Raw genomic sequence first — 19,370 nt, 5'->3', positions numbered from 1 at the left:
CTCTCCCCCATTCCTTCTCCTTCTACCTTCCCTCCCTCTCCCCTACCCCATCCCCCACACAAACACACTCCAGAAAATTCTGTATATGCTACCTTTGACCACGGTTGGGTCTCAGCAAAAGAGGTGTGGCCGGGTTTCAGTCTGGGTCACCCAGAGATAAGGACATTCTTTCCTTAAAGAGATGGGTTGCCTCAAATCCTCCAAACATTCAGGAGAGAACTCTATAAGAGCCTATGTGATTAAACTTACCTTCACAACGAAAAACTTCACATTCCTCAAGGGAAATAGGTTGATCTTGAGGCAGTCCAAGTTTTTTAGCTGTATCTAAACTCACAGTCGCTTTTTTTCCCCTCAGATTTAGGAGGAACCCTAAACTATTACTCCACCTTACATTATATTCATAAAGAAATGTAGATGGTGAGTGTGCTCCTACATCACATTCTGAAATTTCATTCTCTTGAAAGGCAAAAAGGACAATGGGAACTGTGTCATCTCTCTCGTAATTCTCTCTTATATAGGCCCCCCAAACATAACATCCACCATAAATCACCATCAGAGTAGGCCCTTGGCCACAGCATCTCTTAAGACAATTATATCCAGAGAATTCATGGACACTAGCTTTATAGAGAGGGGTAAACCGTTTTCCTCCAAAGTAATTCTGCAGCTTCTTTTCTTGCATCGCCGTCAAACGAGTCGCCACTGCCATGCTTCTCAATCTAGCAGAAAATCAAACATACTTTCCATTAAATATTGAAAACCAGGTAACACATCCTGGCATGAAGCTTGTATATGTGCCTCTTACGTACTCTATGTTACACTTAAGGTGAGTAAAAAGAAGATGAGCAGATAACAGAAAAATAACTCGCTTTTCATTCTAAAAAAAAAATTTTTTTTTATTAAAAAAGACTATTATTGGCAAGTGGCTAGGAAAAGTAGAAAGCAGCACGTCATTTACCTGTTTGTAGAACCTCTACAAGGACTGGGGCTGAGGGTGGCTGCTCTGTTTGGATGGCTAAGCCGGCTCAGAAATCCACACAGAACATTCTTCAGCAGCCTCCGGGGTTCAGGCACTCCGAGAAGAGGAAAATGAAACTTAGCAAGGCCCAGCCCACTGGGCAGAGTGCCAGCTTCCTCCCGCCCAGGAGCGGGGAGGGGAGACGGGAACTGCTCCAGTTACATTTACACACTCGGGTCAAATAAAAACATTAGGAGAATCAAAGAATTGAAGTCAGAGAGACGAAAACCTAACAGCCCACTAGATTTTTAACCGACTTCTTTTTTTTTTTTTTTTGTAATATAATTTTTATTTTTTATAAACATATATTTTTATCCCCAGGGGTACAGGTCTGTGAATCACCAGGTTTACACACTTCACAGCACTCACCAAAGCACATACCCTCCCCAATGTCCATAATCCCACCCCCTTCTCCCAAACCCCCTCCCCCCAGCAACCCTCAGTTTGTTTTGTGAGATTAAGAGTCACTTATGGTTTGTCTCCCTCCCAATCCCATCTTTTCTTACTTCTTTAAAGAAAAATTCAATCCGTTTCTGTATGTTGAAATACAAAAAAAAAAAAAAAAAAAAAAAGGCTGTTAATTCCTACGCCAGGGTGCATGCCTCAAACTCCTCCACTTCTCTGCTATCAACTGACTTCCTCTCATCGGGTCCACTGTTTTCTGCATTGCTTGCGGGGAGGGGGAGGTGGGGGAGACAGATTTCAGGAAAAAAAAAAAAAAAAAACAGCAAAACACAGATTTCTGACAAGCTGTGCCAGAGGAGCCACGATCCCAAACAGAGAACACTGAGCTAATGCAGAACGCTTTTGGAGATCAGCCAGTGTTAAGGGCCATGTCACCACCATCTGAAAACCTCCCCATGGTCGGGTCCCACTTCTCCCTGATTCAAACAAGCAGGAGATTCTCTTTCATTTTGCAGACCGTCTCAAGAACTCAGACTGAAGCGGGAGGATCTAACATCGCTTGGCAAACAGCTTTCAGTTCACTAAGGAAGCCAGATTTCTTCATGTTTGACAAATTACTTGTATCATCAATGGAATAGAATTTTTTTTTAAAAAATGGCTTAGCGCCTTAATGATAAAGAAATGAGACATGGAGATGGTAGAAAAGAACACTTGGTAGTCTCTAGTTAGCTAAGATAGAATTGGCATTTAAGGCAGAGTTTCAAACCTGCCTCCAACCCCCCCTACACACACAAATAATCCATAATTCAGGTAGCCCTTGCTCATAAATTACATCATTTGAATGAACAATCACCTTCCAGAAATTAATATTCCCAGCTCTCTTTTCCTTGAGCTTTTGGAAGACACCAACCCCCAACATGAGCTCAGAGGTGTGACAGGTCCCCTCTAAAGACCTGTGTTGGAGGGCAACTGGGTGGTTGGGTTGGTTACACGTCCAAGTCTTGGTTTCAGCTTGGGTCATGATCTCAGAGTGGTGAGATCAAGCCCCACATAGGACTCCACACCAGGCATGGATCCCACTTAAGATTCTCTCTTTTGCCCTCTCCTTCTTCCCCACGCCCCTTCTCCCTGCTTGTGCATGCGTCTTCTCCCTCTCTCAAAAAGAAATTGTTTTAAAACTTCGACCATTATATTTACACACCATTATTTAACATAGCTTGTTCTTCTTCTTTGCCATGTTCACCCCAATTCCTACAATCTCTATCTGCAGTTTTGCTGATGCTGTTATTCCTGTCCCGGAGTCGGGAACCAGCTCAAATGCATTGTGTGAGTCGTGCTGGGAAAGCATGTGGGGGACAAGCCGCTGGATATTGGCCATAATCCTAATTCTGTTGTCTGGCTGCCCCCAGTAGTCTGCATTTTCTCCAACATCACCAGAGTTTGCAAAGACTTACAGGTAGTATGCCAGTTTCCACCTTGCTCAGATTGATATAATTGATATAAACAGACTCCTGGCTATCTAGAACTGATGGTTGCTAGAGAGGAAGTGGGCAGGGGATGGGTTAAATGGGTGATTGGGACTAGAAGGGCAGTCATTGTGATGTGCACTGGCTGTTATATGGAAATGATCAATCACTAAATCCTACTCTTAAAACTCATAGTATACTATGTGTTAACTGGAATTTAAATAAAAACTTGAAATTACTGAACAAAATAAATTTAAATTAAAATAAGTAAATAAGACTCAAGAAATTTGTTTCCAGACTTCATGGGTTACTCAGGAACCAGTGGATTTTAATACCAAATAAATAAAAATCCCCAGAAAAAACAAACAGAAAGATATATAAAATTAGGTAAGTTATTTAATGCAATGATTTGATACATGTATATATTGTGAAATAGTTGCCACCATAAGGTTAGTTAACATCCATCATCCATTACCTCAGATAATTACCTTTTTTGTATATGTGATGAGAACATTTAGGGTCTACTATCCTAGCAATTTTCAAGTACATAATACTGCACTATTAGTCACAGTCACCATGTTATACATTAAATTCCCAGAACATTTTCATCTTGTAACTGGGTATTTTTACCCTTCAAACAACATCACCCCATTCCCTCATTCCTCAGCCCCTGGCAACCACCATTCTACTCTGTTTCTATGAGTTAGGCTTTCCAGGATTTCACATATACGTGAGATTATGGTCTCAAATAGCAAAATTTCCTTCTTTTTTATGGCTGAATAATATTCCAGGGTGTGTGTGTATGTGTGTGTGTGTGTGTGTGTGTGTGTGTGTGTATACATATACCAAATTCTTTTCTTTTTTTTAATGATTTTATTTATTTATTTGACAGAGAGATACAGCAAACAGCGAGAGAGAGAGAACATAAGCAGGGGAAGTGGGAAAGGGAGAAGCAGGCTTCCCACTGAGCAAGGAGTCCAATGCAGGGCTCAGTCCCAGGACCCTGGGATCATGACCTGAGCCAAAGGCAGACACTTAGTGGCTGATCCCAGACGCCCCAGCATACCAAATTTTCTTTCTCCATTCCTCTGCCAATAGACACACTTAAGTTCAATACAGTCACTTTTTAATGCCACAGCCCACCCACCCACCCACCACACAAAATCTCTAGTATTCCTAGTTTCCCAAAGAAGACAATAATTCTGACTAAAAGTACATTAGATGGCTTTAATAGCTATTAAAAGATAAAAGTATTAAACTAAAAAAACTATTAAAAGATAATAGTATAACTATTAAAGATAACTATTGAGCCAAAGCATATTCATTTGAAAAATACTAAGAAATTTGGAAAAGAGAGTTAGGGTTTTAGGTGGAAAACCTAAAACTTATCTTCTGAAAATCTTTTTTTTCTTTACTAATAGTGCTAATTTCTACAGCTACCCAGAGGAATTTAAAACCTATTGGGGGCATGTGTATAAGATAACCTTCTTCATGTGTATAAGATAACCTTCTTTTTTTTTTTTTTGACAGCCAGAGATCACAAGTAGGCAGAGAGGCAGGCAGAGAAAGAAGGAAGCAGGTTTCCCGCTGAGCAGAGAAGATCATGACCCGAGCCAAAGGCAGAGGCTTTAACCCACTGAGCCACCCAGGCGCTCCGGATAAACTTCTTCTTGACTTGCACTAGTAACCTTATTTGATCACTCTACTTGGGAGACATGGCAGGATATTTTGAAATTGATTAATGAAAACTTTGTGATTTTTTTTTACAGAAATAACATGTTAAGTCCTTAAGAAATATCTGTTCTTTTTAATTAGCTTAAATTCATATCTTCAGCCAAAGATAAGTAAAACATTCTTCCTCCTTCATGTCCATTTCTTCTCTCCAGCATTTCATTCTCTTCCAGTCTTCCCTTCTACAAGAAGAAAAATTTTCAGTACATATTATCACCCTGGGAGAGAGGCATAATGGCGGGCATGCTTGCTCACTGTAACACCCTGTGCTAAGTTCTGTGAATACAAAGGTATGTAAAATCCAAACACTGCTTCCTAAAGAACTCACAATTTATTTAGGGAAGTGGATATCCAAGTAACCATTTTATTATTCAATGTAATAGTACTCACATAGAGTTCTAACTAAAGTGCTATAGACAAATAAGTAAGGGGATAGTCCATTTTGCTGGGGAGGTTGAGGAAAGTGTCACAGAAATTAAAATCCCAAATGGTGGTTTGCCTTTCTTGGCCCACCACTGCTCAGGGTTGACCTTTGAGCTTGAAGAAGGACAGATTCTAGAAGAAACCATCAGTTAGACGCTCTCAGGGACTGAAGGCAAAATGTGAATGAAAGCAGAAGTCATAAGGAGGCTGTCACCAGACAATGACTCTCATTGAGTCCTGCCAGTCCAGGATTGGGGCAAGTAACAGAACCAAGACAAAGATATCACATGCAGAGCTGGAACATTCCTACAATTTTATCTGAGAGCAAAATAAAAGAGAATAGAAGCAGAGCACATATCCTGACATAGCTATCAGGTCTAGAGCAAGCTAATGGACATCAGTCATCCAGTGAGATAGAACCGTGGGATTTTCAAAGAGCACCATGCTTTATGAGAGGGACAGAAAGGAGCCAGATCACCTGTTTCCTCAAGGCAAGTCCTCAAAGAAGTCCTCTGCTACCCGTAATATCTGCCTCAGCACAAAGAGGATCTGAGTGTCCTTTACAGGGTCCAGCTCCCACTCTGATGTGTAATTTTCAACCACGAATGTATTATAAATAGGAATATTTAACATTTTGCTGGCATCCATTATCTGTGGAAAAATTAATAAGCATAACTCATATCTGAAAATTGACTGAATTCAAATATAATTCAAGAAAGAAACTGAAAAAGCAAAAAAAAGTACTCTTTTGAATATAATTATAGTACAAATAATTATTGTTTTAAAGTGGGACATAAACTTGAATTAACAAGGCAATCAATCCATGTCTTCATTTACCTATGAATACGTAGTATGAGCGTGTGCACGCACACACAGAAACACACACATGCACACAATATAACAGCATCACAATAATGCCTGATTAGAAATATATTTTTTACCTGGCTCTGGAAAGTCATAGGTCTATCCATGTTTGAAAAATTGCCTTGAAGAAATTCACCGCAATTAGTTGCTTTAGTAAGCAAGAGTACACAGGCTGTATCTATATCAAAGAGATAAATCAATTATTTTGTATCATAAATAGCAATGTTTCAACAAAGAAATTAAGTATGAGTAAAAGCAGCTCTCCTAAAAAAATGAAATATCTTTAGTAAATGTCAATATGAAACCTGAAGTTCTTCTAATAGGAGAAATTATCTTTTTCTTCTAGCAGAGAGATTTTTTCTAAATGCAACTGAATTCACACTGCATTGCAATCATTTATTATTCCAAATAGTATGTTTTAAGGTGATCAGGGGTGTAGGAGGGAATGGTTGCTGGACACTGAGGACTGAAAAAGAACCCTAGGAAGTGAGGAAGGTTATATGTGAGGATTGGAAATCTACTAAGGACCTCTTGTCCTCTTCCAGTTGGCTTCTAATCAAATCAAAGTTCTGCTTTACTAAGGAATGCTTCTCCAAGAGATAAACCTGAAATTTCCAATGCCATTCAAGGATACCCCTGAGAGACTTCTTTACCAGAGCTCTTAGTATTTTCCCCTTACATAAATCTAGTGCTTGTGGTCCCTATTCCTATGTGATTATTTTACCCTCTTCCTTTTATCCAAGTCCCAGAGGAATAACTAACAATGTTGGCCAATTAAATAAAACCTGGTTTGTGTAGAAGGCAGTTCTCAATTGACACATACAATTTCTTTTCAACTTCTGCTAAAATGCAATTCTTCTCTTTCAGAATTAATGCAATGTCTTCTTAGAGGCTCTAAATCAGCCCAGTTAGATGAACAAAGCCATGCTGCCCAGCATGGAGTATGGCCAGATGTCCTCGAGAAAAAACATTTCAGACCTTAGCACTTTGTAAATCAGCCTTAGTCCAAATCCACCATCGTTTTTAGAGCTGTTACATGCTTATACAGACAGTCCCTGACTTCAGATGGTTCAATTTAAGATTTTTTGACCTAACGATGGTGCAAAAGCATTATGAATTTGGAATAAACCATACTTCCAAATTTGGAATTTTGACCTTTCTGGGGCTAGAGATACATAGTGTGGTACCTCTCAGTCAGCACATGACCACAGGGTAAACAACTTATAAACTTACCACCATTCTCTTTCTCATTTTCACTACAGCACTCAATAAATGACATGAGATACTCAACACTTTATTATAAAACAGCTTTGCATTACATGATTTTGCCCAGCTACAGGCTAACGTAAGTGTTCCCAGCATGCTTAAGAAAGGTTACACTAAGCTGCAATGTTGGTAGGTTAGGCACATTAAATGTCTTTCCAGGGGGTGTCTGGGTGGCTCAGTCAGTTGGGTGTCTGCCTTTGGCTCAGGTCATGAGCCCAGGGTCCTGGGATCAAGTCTCGCATTGGGCTCCTTGCTCCATGGCAAGCCTGCTTCTCCCTCTCCCACTGCCCCCTGCTTGTGTTTCCTCTCTCTCTCTCTGTCTCTCTCTGTCAAATAAATAAATAAAATCTCTAATAAATAAATAAATGCATTCTCAAGTTACACTAAGCCCATTGTAAACTGAAATAGATCTGTGTATGTTTATATACTTACGTTGAGTACATCTAATGTACTTACTACAATATTTAGATTATAATATTTAAATATTACAATCTTATAATATTTAGATTCAAAACTTATCCCCATTACACAGAAAACTAAAGTTCAGTGCCCTGAAGTTAACTTTCACAAGATCAAGTTATGACTATTAAAAAATATAGATTTACTTCGTCACTAAGACAATCCTCTGTACATTACACCGTGTGGCTTTCTCTGTTAAGTGGTATTTCTACAGCTATACTAAAGAAGAGGCTCTAGAGTATAAATGACCAAATAATTCTCTTTTTTAAAAGTCTTTTTACCTTTTGACCACCTTCACCTGTCACCTATTTTTCCCAGCTCCATTTCCCCACGTCTGGTAACCACTGATCTCTACTCTGTCTCTATGAGCCTTTTTTTTTCTTTTAAACATTTCACATATAGGAGAGCTCATATAGGTGTTCATCTTTCTCTGTCTAACTGTTCATCTTTCTCTGTCTGACTTACTGCATTTAGCATAATGCCCTTGAGGTCCACCAAGGTTGTTGCAAAGGGCAAGATTTCATTCTTTTTTATGACTGAATAATATTCCTAGGTGTGAGAGCACACGCGTGCACGTGTGTGTGTGTGTGTACACCCCATTTTCTTTATCCATTGATCCACTGATGAACAGTTAGGTTGTTCTATATCTTGGCCATTGTAAATAGTGCTGCAATGAACATGGTGGGGGAGTGCATATATTTTTTTGAGTTAGTGTTTTCATTTTCTTCAGATATGTACCCATATTGTATGGTAGTTTTATTTTTAATTTTTTAAGGAACCTCTGTACTATTTTCATAATGGCCACACCAATTTATGTGCCCACTAATGGTGTGCACACATTCCCTTTATTCCATATCTTCACCAGTACTGTTACTTCTCATCTTCTTTTGATAACAGCTGTTCTAGCAGGTGTGATATGATACCTCACTGTGGTTTTATTATGTGTTTCCTTGATGATTAATGATGTTGAGCATCTTCTCAGGTACTTGATGGCCTTCTGTATGTCTTCTTTGGAAAGCTGTTTACTCATTTTCTGCCCATTTTTAATTAGATTGCTTTTATGTTTTGTTTTGCTTTTGATGGTATGGATTCTTACATATTTTTTTAAATATTTATTTATTTATTACAGAGAGAGAAAGAGGTATGGGGAAGGGGCAAAGAATGGAGGGAGAGAGAATCCCTGAGTATACTCCCTGCTGAGCACAGAGCCCAACGTGAAGCTCTATCCCAGGACCCTGAGATCATGACATGAGCCAAAATCAAGAGTCAGACGCTTAACTGACTGAGCCACCCAAGCACCCCTTTAAATATTTTAGATACCTATCTCTTATCATTTATATGATCCGCAAATATTTTTTTTCCAATCAGTAGGCTGCCTTTCTGTTTTGTTGATGGTTTCCTTTGCTGCGCAGAAGCTTTTTAGGTTGCTGCAGTTTCATTTGTTTATTTTTGCTTTTGTTGCTTTTACTTTTTTTTTTTTAATTTTTTATTTTTTATAAACATATATTTTTATCCCCAGGGGTACAGGTCTGTGAATCGCCAGGTTTACACACTTCACAGCACTCACCAAAGCACATACCCTCCCCAATGTCCATAATCCCACCCCCTTATCCCAACCCCCCTCCCCCCAGCAACCCTCAGTTTGTTTTGTGAGATTAAGAGTCACTTATGGTTTGTCTCCCTCCCAATTCCATCTTGTTTCATTGATTCTTCTTCTACCCACTTAAGCCCCATGTGGTATATATACTCAATGGAATACCATGCAGCCATCAAAAGAAATGAAATCTTGCCATTTGCGACAACATGGATGGAACTAGAGCGTATCGTGCTCAGCGAAATAAGTCAAGCAGAGAAAGACAACTATCATATGATCTCCCTGATATGAGGAAGTGGTGATGCAACATGTTGCTTTTACTTTTAATGTGAGATTCAGTGAATCATCCCCAAGGTCTACGGTGAAGAGCTTACCACCTATGTTTTCTTTTATGATTACAGGCCTAACATTCAAAAATTTAATGCATTTTTATTTCATTTTTGTTTCTGGTGTAAGACAGTGGTTGGGTTTTATTCTTTTGCATGTGGCTGTCTAGTTTTCTAAACACCATTTATTGAAGAGACTATCTTTCCGCACTGTGTATTACTGGCCCCTTTGTCATAAATTAATTGACCAAAATGTGTAGATTTATTTCTGGGCTCTCTATTCTGTCCTCTTGATCTATGTGTCTATTTTTATGTTAATACCATACTTTTAAAATCACTATGATTTTGTAATAGAATTTAAAATCAGGGAGCATGATGCTTCCAGCTTTGTTCTTCTTTTCAAGATTGCTTTGGCTATTTGGGGTCTTTTGTGGTTCCATACAAATTTTAGGATTATTTGTTCTATTTCTGTTATTGGAATTTTGATAAGGATAGCATTGAATATGTACATTGCTTTGGAGAGTAGGCACACCTTAATATGAATTCTTCTGATCCCTAAGTACAGAATGTCTTTCTATTTATTTGTGTCTTCTTCAATTTCTTGCATTAATGTCTTACAGTTTTCAGTATGCAGGTCTTTCACTTCCTTGGTTAAATTTATTCTTACATACTCTATTCCTTTCTATGTAATTGTAAAAGACTATTTTCTTAATTTCTCTTTTTGCTAGTATGTTATTACAATCATAATATGGTGGTGAGTTCTCTAGCTTTTCTTTTTACTTCATAAATCCTATATTGGCAGCTAGTGAAGTACACCTCTAGGGAAATTGAACTGGAAAAGGAAGTCTGTTGTCTCTTGCCAAGCATGAGAAAAGGAACAACCTAACAAGACAAAAAACTTTCACACAGTAGCAACATTATGCAAGCCAAACACCATGAAAAAACCTCAGTCCCATCTACAGAAGTGTCACTTCCCTTCTCTATCCTCCATACTCTGCCAGGATAGTATCATAGAATAAGAATGGGTAGGGATCCAGGACTTTGATACCTGTACTGTGCTAGGTCCCTCTTGATGGTATCAATGGATACTACTCAGGGATTCCGGTCGTCCACCCCAACCATCAGTAATAGTGTACCCCCTCCCTCTTTACCAGTGTCAGAAGAGGCCAACTCAGTTGAGCATCTGACTCTTGATTTTGGCTTGGGTCATGGACTCAGGGTCTTCAGATGGAGCCCTGAGTTTGTCTCTGTACTTGGTGTGGAGTCTGCTTGTCCCTCTCCCTCCCCCAACTTGTGCTTTCTCTTTCTCTCTCTCTCAAATAAATAAAATCTTTTTTAAAAAAAGAAAAATAAATAAATAAATAAGGTCCAGGGTCTCACAGTATAATATCCCAAATATTAAAGGTATAATCAAGAATCACTTGTCATACCAAAAACCAAGAAAACCTATCTAATCAACACTTGTAGAATATACACATAATCTTCAAGTACCATGGAGCATTTACCAAAATATACTATAGCCTAAGCCATAATTTAACTTTAAAACCTATTTAAAGAATTTAAATCAGAGTGTATCCTTTGACCATAGTGGATCAAACTGTAAGTCAATCACAGAATGGTAACAAGAAAAACTCCATGCACTTAAAAACTAAACCATACATTCTAAATAATCCATGTGTCCTAAAGGAAGTTTCAAGGGAAATAAAAGATACATTAAACTGGAAGATAATAAAGATATAACATATCAAAAATTGTGTACGTAACTAAACAAGTGTTTACAGAAAAACATGTAACATTCAATGTTTATAATAGAAAAGAGAAGTACAAAATCAACAATCTAAGTTCCTCCCCTCAAAAACCTAGAAAAAAGAAAGCAAAGTATATCCACATCAAGAAGATGAAAGAAATTGAACAGCAGAAATCAATGAACAAACTGAAAACAGGAAAACAATTTAAAGTATCAGTAAAACAAAAACATAGATCCTTGAAAAGATCAATAAAATTGACAAACCTTTAGAAATAGTGACAGAGAAACAAAAGAAAAGACATAAATCATCAACATGGTTAAGAACACAGGGGATATCCTTACAGACCCCACAGACAGAAAAGAAATAATGAGGAGATGATACAATTTTACACACATAAATTTGACAACTTAGGTGGAAAAGACTGAACTAAAAATTACAAAACTATCCCAACTCACCTAATATGAAACAAATTATTTTAATAGCTAGCTAACTATTTTGGGCTGTAGTTTTTTGTCGCTACAAAAAAATTTAAATGCCCAGAATTTAATTTATAAATTAAATTCTGGGCATTAAAAATCCTGAAAAGGGGGATCTGGTTGGATCAGTCAGTTAATCGACTACCTTTGGCTCTGGTCATGGTCCTGGAGTCCCAGGATCAAGACTTGCATCCGGCTCACTGTTCAGCAGGGAGTCTACTTCTCCCTCTGACCTTCTCCCTCCCATGCTCTCTCTCTCTTATTCTCTCTCTCTCAAATACATAAAAAAAAAAAAAAATCTTAAAAAAAAAACCCTGAAAAATACATCTCCACACTAGATGACTTCATTGAAAAACTATAACAAAGATTTTAAGAGAAATAACACCAATTCTTCACAATCCCTTCAAGAAAATGGAAGAGGAACATTTCCTAACTCATTTTATGAAGCCAGTGTTACTCTAACACCAAAACCTGACAAAATATGGAAAAATAAAAACAAAAACAAAAACAAAATAAAAAAACTACAGCCCAATATCCCTCATAAATATAGATAGAAATATTTTTAATAAAACATTATCAATAAGACAGCAAATGTGAATAGAATTATATATCATGATTACACAGGTTTTATTCTAAAGACACAAGGCTGGTTCAAGATTCAAAAATTAATGTAATCCTCCATATTAAGAAGACAAAGATCAATATCATGATTATGTCAAACTGTGGGGAAAAACTATTTGATAAAATTCAACATCTATTCATGAACAAAAAATCTCAGAGAACTAAGAATAGAGAACTTCCTCAAACTAATAAAGAATTGTAAAAAAAAAAAATTAAAAAAATAAAAACTCATAACTATCTTCATAATGGTGAAACACTGAATAGTATCCCTCTAAGATCAGAAACACCACAAGGGTATGTGGTATCACCACTATTATTCAAAATAGTACTGGAACTTCTAGCCAGAACAATATGAAAGGCAAAGGAAATAAAAGGCATGCAGATTAAAAAGAGGGAGAAAATTATCCCAGTTTAAAATGGCATGGGGGAAAAAAAAAAAAAAAACACCTTTCCTAGAACTAATAAGTGAATTCAGCAAGATCACAATAGACAAGATCTGCGTACAAAATTCTATTATAAATTATGTACCAGCAAGAAGCACCTGGAAACCAAAATTACAAATATGATACCATTTTTTAAAATTAAACACCAAGGTATAAATCTAGTAAAATATGAACAGGAATTGAAAGTTAAAAACTATGGAGCAGGTATACTGGAGAGAATTATTGGGGAGAATTTCCCCAATATGGCAAAGGGAACAAGCAAAAAAATTCAGGAGGTGCAGAGAACGCCCCTCAAAATCAATAAGAATAGGCCCACACCCCGTCACCTAATAGTAAAATTTACAAGTCTCAGTGACAAAGAGAAAATCCTGAAAGCAGCCAGGGAAAAGAAGTCTGTAACATACAATGGTAAAAATATTAGATTGGCAGCTGACTTATCCACAGAGACCTGGCAGGCCAGAAAGAGCTGGCATGATATTTGCAGAGCACTAAACGAGAAAAACATGCAGCCAAGAATACTATATCCAGCTAGGCTATCACTGAAAATAGAAGGAGAGATTAAAAGCTTCCAGGACAAACAAAAACTGAAAGAATTTGCAAACACCAAACCAGCTCTACAGGAAATATTGAAAGATGTCCTCTAAGCAAAGAGAGAGCCTACAAGTGGTAGATCAGAAAGGAACAGAGACCATATACAGTAACAGTCACCTTACAGGCAATACAATGGCACTAAATTCATATCTCTGAATAGTTACCCTGAATGTTAATGGGCTAAATGCCCCTGTCAAAAGACACAGGGTATCAGAATGGATAAAAAAACAAAACCCATCTATATGTTGCCTCCAAGAAACTCATTTTAGACCCGAAGACACCTCCAGATTTAAAGTGAGGGGATGGAAAAGAATTTACCATGCTAATGGACATCAGAAGAAAGCAGGAGTGGCAATCCTTAGATCAATTAGATTTTAAGCCAAAGACTATAATAAGAGATGAGGAAGGACACTATATCATACTCAAAGGGTCTGTCCAACAAGAAGATTTAACAATTTTAAATATCTATGCCCCCAACGTGGGAGCAGCCAAGTATATAAACCAATTAATAACAAAATCAAAGAAACACATCAACAATAATACAATAATAGTAGGGGACTTTAACACTCCCCTCACTGAAATGGACAGATCATCCAAGCAAAAGATCAGCAAGGAAATAAAGGCCTTAAACGACACACTGGACCAGATGGACATCACAGATATATTCAGAACATTTCATCCCAAAGCAACAGAATACACATTCTTCTCTAGTGCACATGGAACACTCTCCAGAATAGATCACATCCTCGGTCCTAAATCAGGACTCAACTGGTATCAAAAGATTGGGGTCATTCCCTGCATATTTTCAGACCACAATGCTCTAAAGCTAGAACTCAACCACAGGAGGAAGTTTGGAAAGAACCCAAATACATGGAGACTAAACAGCATCCTAATAAAGAATGAATGGGTCAACGAGGAAATTAACGAAGAATTGAAAAAAATCATGGAAACAAATGATAATGAAAATACAACGGTTCAAAATCTGTGGGACACAACAAAGGCAGTCCTGAGAGGAAAATATATAGCGGTACAAGCCTTTCTCAAGAAACAAGAAAGGTCTCAGGTACACAACCTAACCCTACACCTAAAGGAGCTGGAGAAAGAACAAGAAAGAAACCCTAAGCCCAGCAGGAGAAGAGAAATCAAAAGATCAGAGCAGAAATCAATGAAATAGAAACCAAAAAAACAATAGAACAAATCAGCGAAACGAGGAGCTGGTTCTTTGAAAGAATTAATAAAATTGATAAACCCCTGGCCCGACTTATCAAAAAGAAAAGAGAAAGGACCCAAATAAATAAAATCATGAATGAAAGAGGAGAGATCACAACTAACACCAAAGAAATACAAACTATTATAAGACATACTATGAGCAACTCTACGCCAACAAATTTGACAATCTGGAAGAAATGGATGCATTGCTAGAAACATATAAACTACCACAACTGAACCAGGAAGAAATAGAAAGCCTAAACAGACCCATAACCAGTAAGGAGATTGAAACAGTCATTAAAAATCTCCAAACAAACAAAATCCCAGGGCCAGACGTCTTCCTGGGGGAATTCTACCAAACATTTAAAGAAGAACTAATTCCTATTCTCCTGAAACTGTTCCAAAAAATAGAAATGGAAGGAAAACTTCCAAACTCATTTTATGAGGCCAGCATCACCTTGATCCCAAAACCAGACAAGGATCCCATCAAAAAAGAGAGCTATAGACCAATATCCTTGATGAACACAGATGCGAAAATACTCAACAAAATACTAGCCAATAGGATTCAACAGTACATTAAAAGGATTATTCACCACGACCAAGTGGGATTTATTCCAGGGCTGCAAGGTTGGTTCAACATCCGCAAATCAGTCAGTGTGATACAACACATCAATAAAACAAAGAACAAGAACCATATGATGCTCTCAATAGATGCTGAAAAAGCATTTGACAAAGTACAGCATCCCTTCCTGATCAAAACTCTTCAAAGTGTAGGGATAGAGGACACATACCTCAATATCATCAAAGCCATCTATGAAAAACCCACTGCAAATATCATTCTCAATGGAGAAAAACTGAAAGCTTTTCCGCTAAGGTCAGGAACACGGCAGGGATGTCCATTATCACCACTGATATTCAACATAGTACTAGAGGTCCTAGCCTCAGCAATCAGACAACAAAAGGAAATTAAAGGCATCCAAATCAGCAAAGAAGAAGTCAAATTATCACTCTTCGCAGACAATATGATACTATATGTGAAAAACCCAAAAGACTCCACTCCAAAACTGCTAGAACTTATACAGGAATTCAGTAAAGTGTCAGGATATAAAATCAATGCACAGAAATCAGTTGCATTTCTCTACACCAACAGCAAGACAGAAGAAAGAGAAATTAAGGAGTCAATCCCATTTACAATTGCACCCAAAACCATAAGATACCTAGGAATAAACCTAACCAAAGAGACACAGAATCTATACTCAGAAAACTATAAAGTACTCATGAAAGAAATTGAGGAAGACACAAAGAAATGGAAAAATGTTCCATGTTCCTGGATTGGAAGAATAAATATTGTGAAAATGTCTATGCTACCTAAAGCAATCTACACATTTAATGCAATTCCTATCAAGGTACCATCCATCTTTTTCAAAGAAATGGAACAAATAATTCTAAAATTTATATGGAACCAGAAAAGACCTCGAATAGCCAAAGGAATATTGAAAAAGAAAGCCAATGTTGATGGCATCACAATTCCGGACTTCAAGTTCTATTACAAAGCTGTCATCATCAAGACAGCATGGTACTGGCACAAAAACAGACACATAGATCAATGGAACAGAATAGAGAGCCCAGAAATAGACCCTCAACTCTACAGTCAACTAATCTTCGACAAAGCAGGAAAGAATGTCCAATGGAAAAAAAACAGCCTCTTCAATAAATGGTGCTGGGAAAATTGGACAGCCACATGCAGAAAAATGAAATTGGACCATTTCCTTACACCACACACAAAAATAGACTCAAAATGGATTGAAGGACCTCAATGTGCGAAAGGAATCCATCAAAATCCTTGAGGAGAACACAGGCAGCAATCTCTTCGACCCCAGCCGCAGCAACATCTTCCTAGGAACAACGCCAAAGGCAAGGGAAGCAAGGGCAAAAATGAACTATTGGGATTTCATCAAGATCCAAAGCTTTTGCACAGCAAAGGAAACAGTTATCAAAATCAAAAGACAACTGACAGAATGGGAGAAGATATTTGCAAACGACATATCAGATAAAGGACTAGTGTCCAGAATCTATAAAGAACTTAGCAAACTCAACACCCAAAGAACAAATAATCCAATCAAGAAATGGGCAGAGGATATGAACAGACATTTCTGCAAAGAAGACATCCAGATGGCCAACAGACACATGAAAAAGTGCTCCATATCACTCGGCATCAGGGAAATACAAATCAAAACCACAATGAGATATCACCTCACACCTGTCAGAATGGCTAAAATCAACAAGTCAGGAAGGAAATGACAGATGCTGGCGAGGATGCGGAGAAAGGGGAACACTCCTACACTGTTGGTGGGAATGCAAGCTGGTGCAGCCACTCTGGAAAACAGCACGGAGGTTCCTCAAAATGTTGAAAATAGAACTGCCCTATGACCCAGCAATTGCACTATTGGGTATTTACCCTAAAGATACAAACGTAGTGATCCAAAGGGGCATGTGCACCCGAATGTTTATAGCAGCAATGTCCACAATAGCCAAACTATGGAAAGAACCTAGATGTCCATCAACAGATGAATGGATCCAGAAGATGTGGTATATATACACAATGGAATACTATGCAGCCATCAAAAGAAATGAAATCTTGCCATTTGTGACAACATGGATGGAACTAGAGCGTATCATGCTTCGCGAAATAAGTCAAGCAGAGAAAGACAACCATCATATGATCTCCCTGATATGAGGAAGTGGTGATGCAACATGGGGGCTTAAGTGGGTAGGAGAAGAATAAATAAAACAAGATGGTATTGGGAGGGAGACAAACCATAAGTGACTCTTAATTTCACAAAACAAACTGAGGGTTGCTGGGGGGAGGGGGTTTGGGAGAAGGGGGTGGGATTATGGACATTGGGGAGGGTATGTGCTTTGGTGAGTGTTGTGAAGTGTGTAAACCTGGTGATTCACAGACCTGTACCCCTGGGGATAAAAATATATGTTTATAAAAAATAAAAAATTTAAAAAATAAATAAATAAATAAATAAAAACTATGAAACTATGGAGCACTGTTGAAAGAAATCAAAGACCTAAATAAATGGGTAGATATATTATGTTCATAGATTGGAAGAACTCAACAGAGTAAAGATGTCAATTCTCTCAAAATTTATGTTTTTAATGTAATTACTATCAATATCCAATCAAATTTTTTTTATGTGAAAATAGACAAAGTAATTCTAAAATGCCCATAGAGGAGGAATTGAAGATGGCAGCATAAGAAAACTGTGAACTCACCTCCACCTACGGACATAGCTAGTTTACAACTACATATGGAATAATTTTCCTCTGAAAAGGACCTGACAACTAGATGAATAGCACCTCCACACACAAAAACAAGAACTGCATCCAGAAAGGTATGAGAGGCAGAGACACTGCCTTACCCAGCACCCCACTCCAGATGCAGTGACCCCAAATTCAGGTGGGACTCAAAAAAAATATGAACTCTTTCTCAAGGGATGAAGAGATTGTGCCTTACATCAGGCATCCCAACCCTGGGGGCTGGCACCAAAAAGATAAGCCCCAAAATGTCTGGTCTTGAAAATCAGTGGGGATTAAGACCAAGAGAATCACAGACCTATGAAGAACAGAGATCCCAATCTTAAACGGCTCCCACGCAAACCCAGACGTTGAGATCCAGTGAGAAAGCCACAGACTGAAAAGCAGCTAGACTGTAAGTGAGAGAGACCCACTCACTCCTTTTAAATCTACACATGTGATTCAACAATACAGAGGCACACGCTTGCATTGTAACAGTGTCATTTTTCTGCGTTTGATCTTCCTGGTCAGGTCACATAACCTGGGGAGATGACCACCCTACCAAGCCACTGGAAAAGCACACGTGACAACAACAACAACAACAACAACAAAATGAATGACCTCTGTCTGCTATTGCCAGCAACCAACCCGGGATTCAGGAAACTGGGTGAAAGGTCCATAGGACCTCTCTGAACCCTCCTCGCAACCTTCTGTGAATCTGTAATTATTTCAAAATAGAAGTTTTTTTTTTTTAAGATTTTATTTATTTATTTGACAGAGAGAAATTACAAGTACACTGAGAGGCAGGCAGAGAGAGAGAAGGAAGCAGGCTCCCTGCTGAGCAGAGAGCCCGATGCGGGACTCGATCCCAGGACCCTGAGATCATGACCTGAGCAGCGGCTTAACCCACTGAGCCACCCAGGCGCCCCAAAATAGAAGTTTTTTGAGAAGGACAATGAGACTCACCATAGCTCAAGACTTCTTTCTGAATTTGTTGGAACTTTGTCACCATCTTAGAGGAGAGATCATTGATAGAGTTGATATCTATAACATAAGCCACGCAGTGAATCCTGTCCTTCAGTGACGGAGAGGCAATGAAGTTAGGATGACTGGGTGTAATTGGTCTACTGGGGTTCAACTGTTATAGAAACATAAGATAACATTTAGAGAATCTATGCTGAGTTCTTTAACACACATTCATGCTTCAAATGTGACTACCACTAACCTCCAAACTGAAACTTTCCTCCCTCCACCCACTCTGCCCCCAGGTTAATTAGTAGTGTCCTTCCATACTTCCTCTCCACTATGAGTGTAATATTCTATCTTGCTTATAGAAAAACCACATCATTGCACTGATGAAAATGAGAATTACACATACTTTATATTATCCATAGTGGAAATATCTCAGGAAAGTACAATGTTTAAAAAGC

The 19,370-nt window shown here is 38.2% G+C and overlaps 1 protein-coding gene across 1 annotated transcript in view; it reads right to left on the bottom strand.

Annotated features, from left to right (window-relative positions):
* LOC309843226 (uncharacterized protein) overlaps positions 1–19,370 on the bottom strand; it is a 41,346-nt gene that overhangs the window by 13,975 nt on the left and 8,001 nt on the right. The window contains exons 6-10 of the mRNA XM_082688565.1: positions 18,907–19,078; positions 5,982–6,082; positions 5,534–5,691; positions 956–1,174; positions 250–716 (exon numbers count right to left, since the gene is read on the bottom strand). Coding sequence (XP_082544691.1) covers positions 250–716; positions 956–1,174; positions 5,534–5,691; positions 5,982–6,082; positions 18,907–19,078 — 1,117 coding nt within the window. The remainder of the gene's footprint in view (positions 1–249; positions 717–955; positions 1,175–5,533; positions 5,692–5,981; positions 6,083–18,906; positions 19,079–19,370) is intronic.

The sequence above is a fragment of the Mustela nivalis genome, assembly GCF_964662115.1.
Source record: "Mustela nivalis genome assembly, chromosome: 10".
Classification (NCBI taxonomy): Eukaryota; Metazoa; Chordata; class Mammalia; order Carnivora; family Mustelidae; genus Mustela; species Mustela nivalis.
This window is presented reverse-complemented; position numbering and strand designations above follow the sequence as displayed.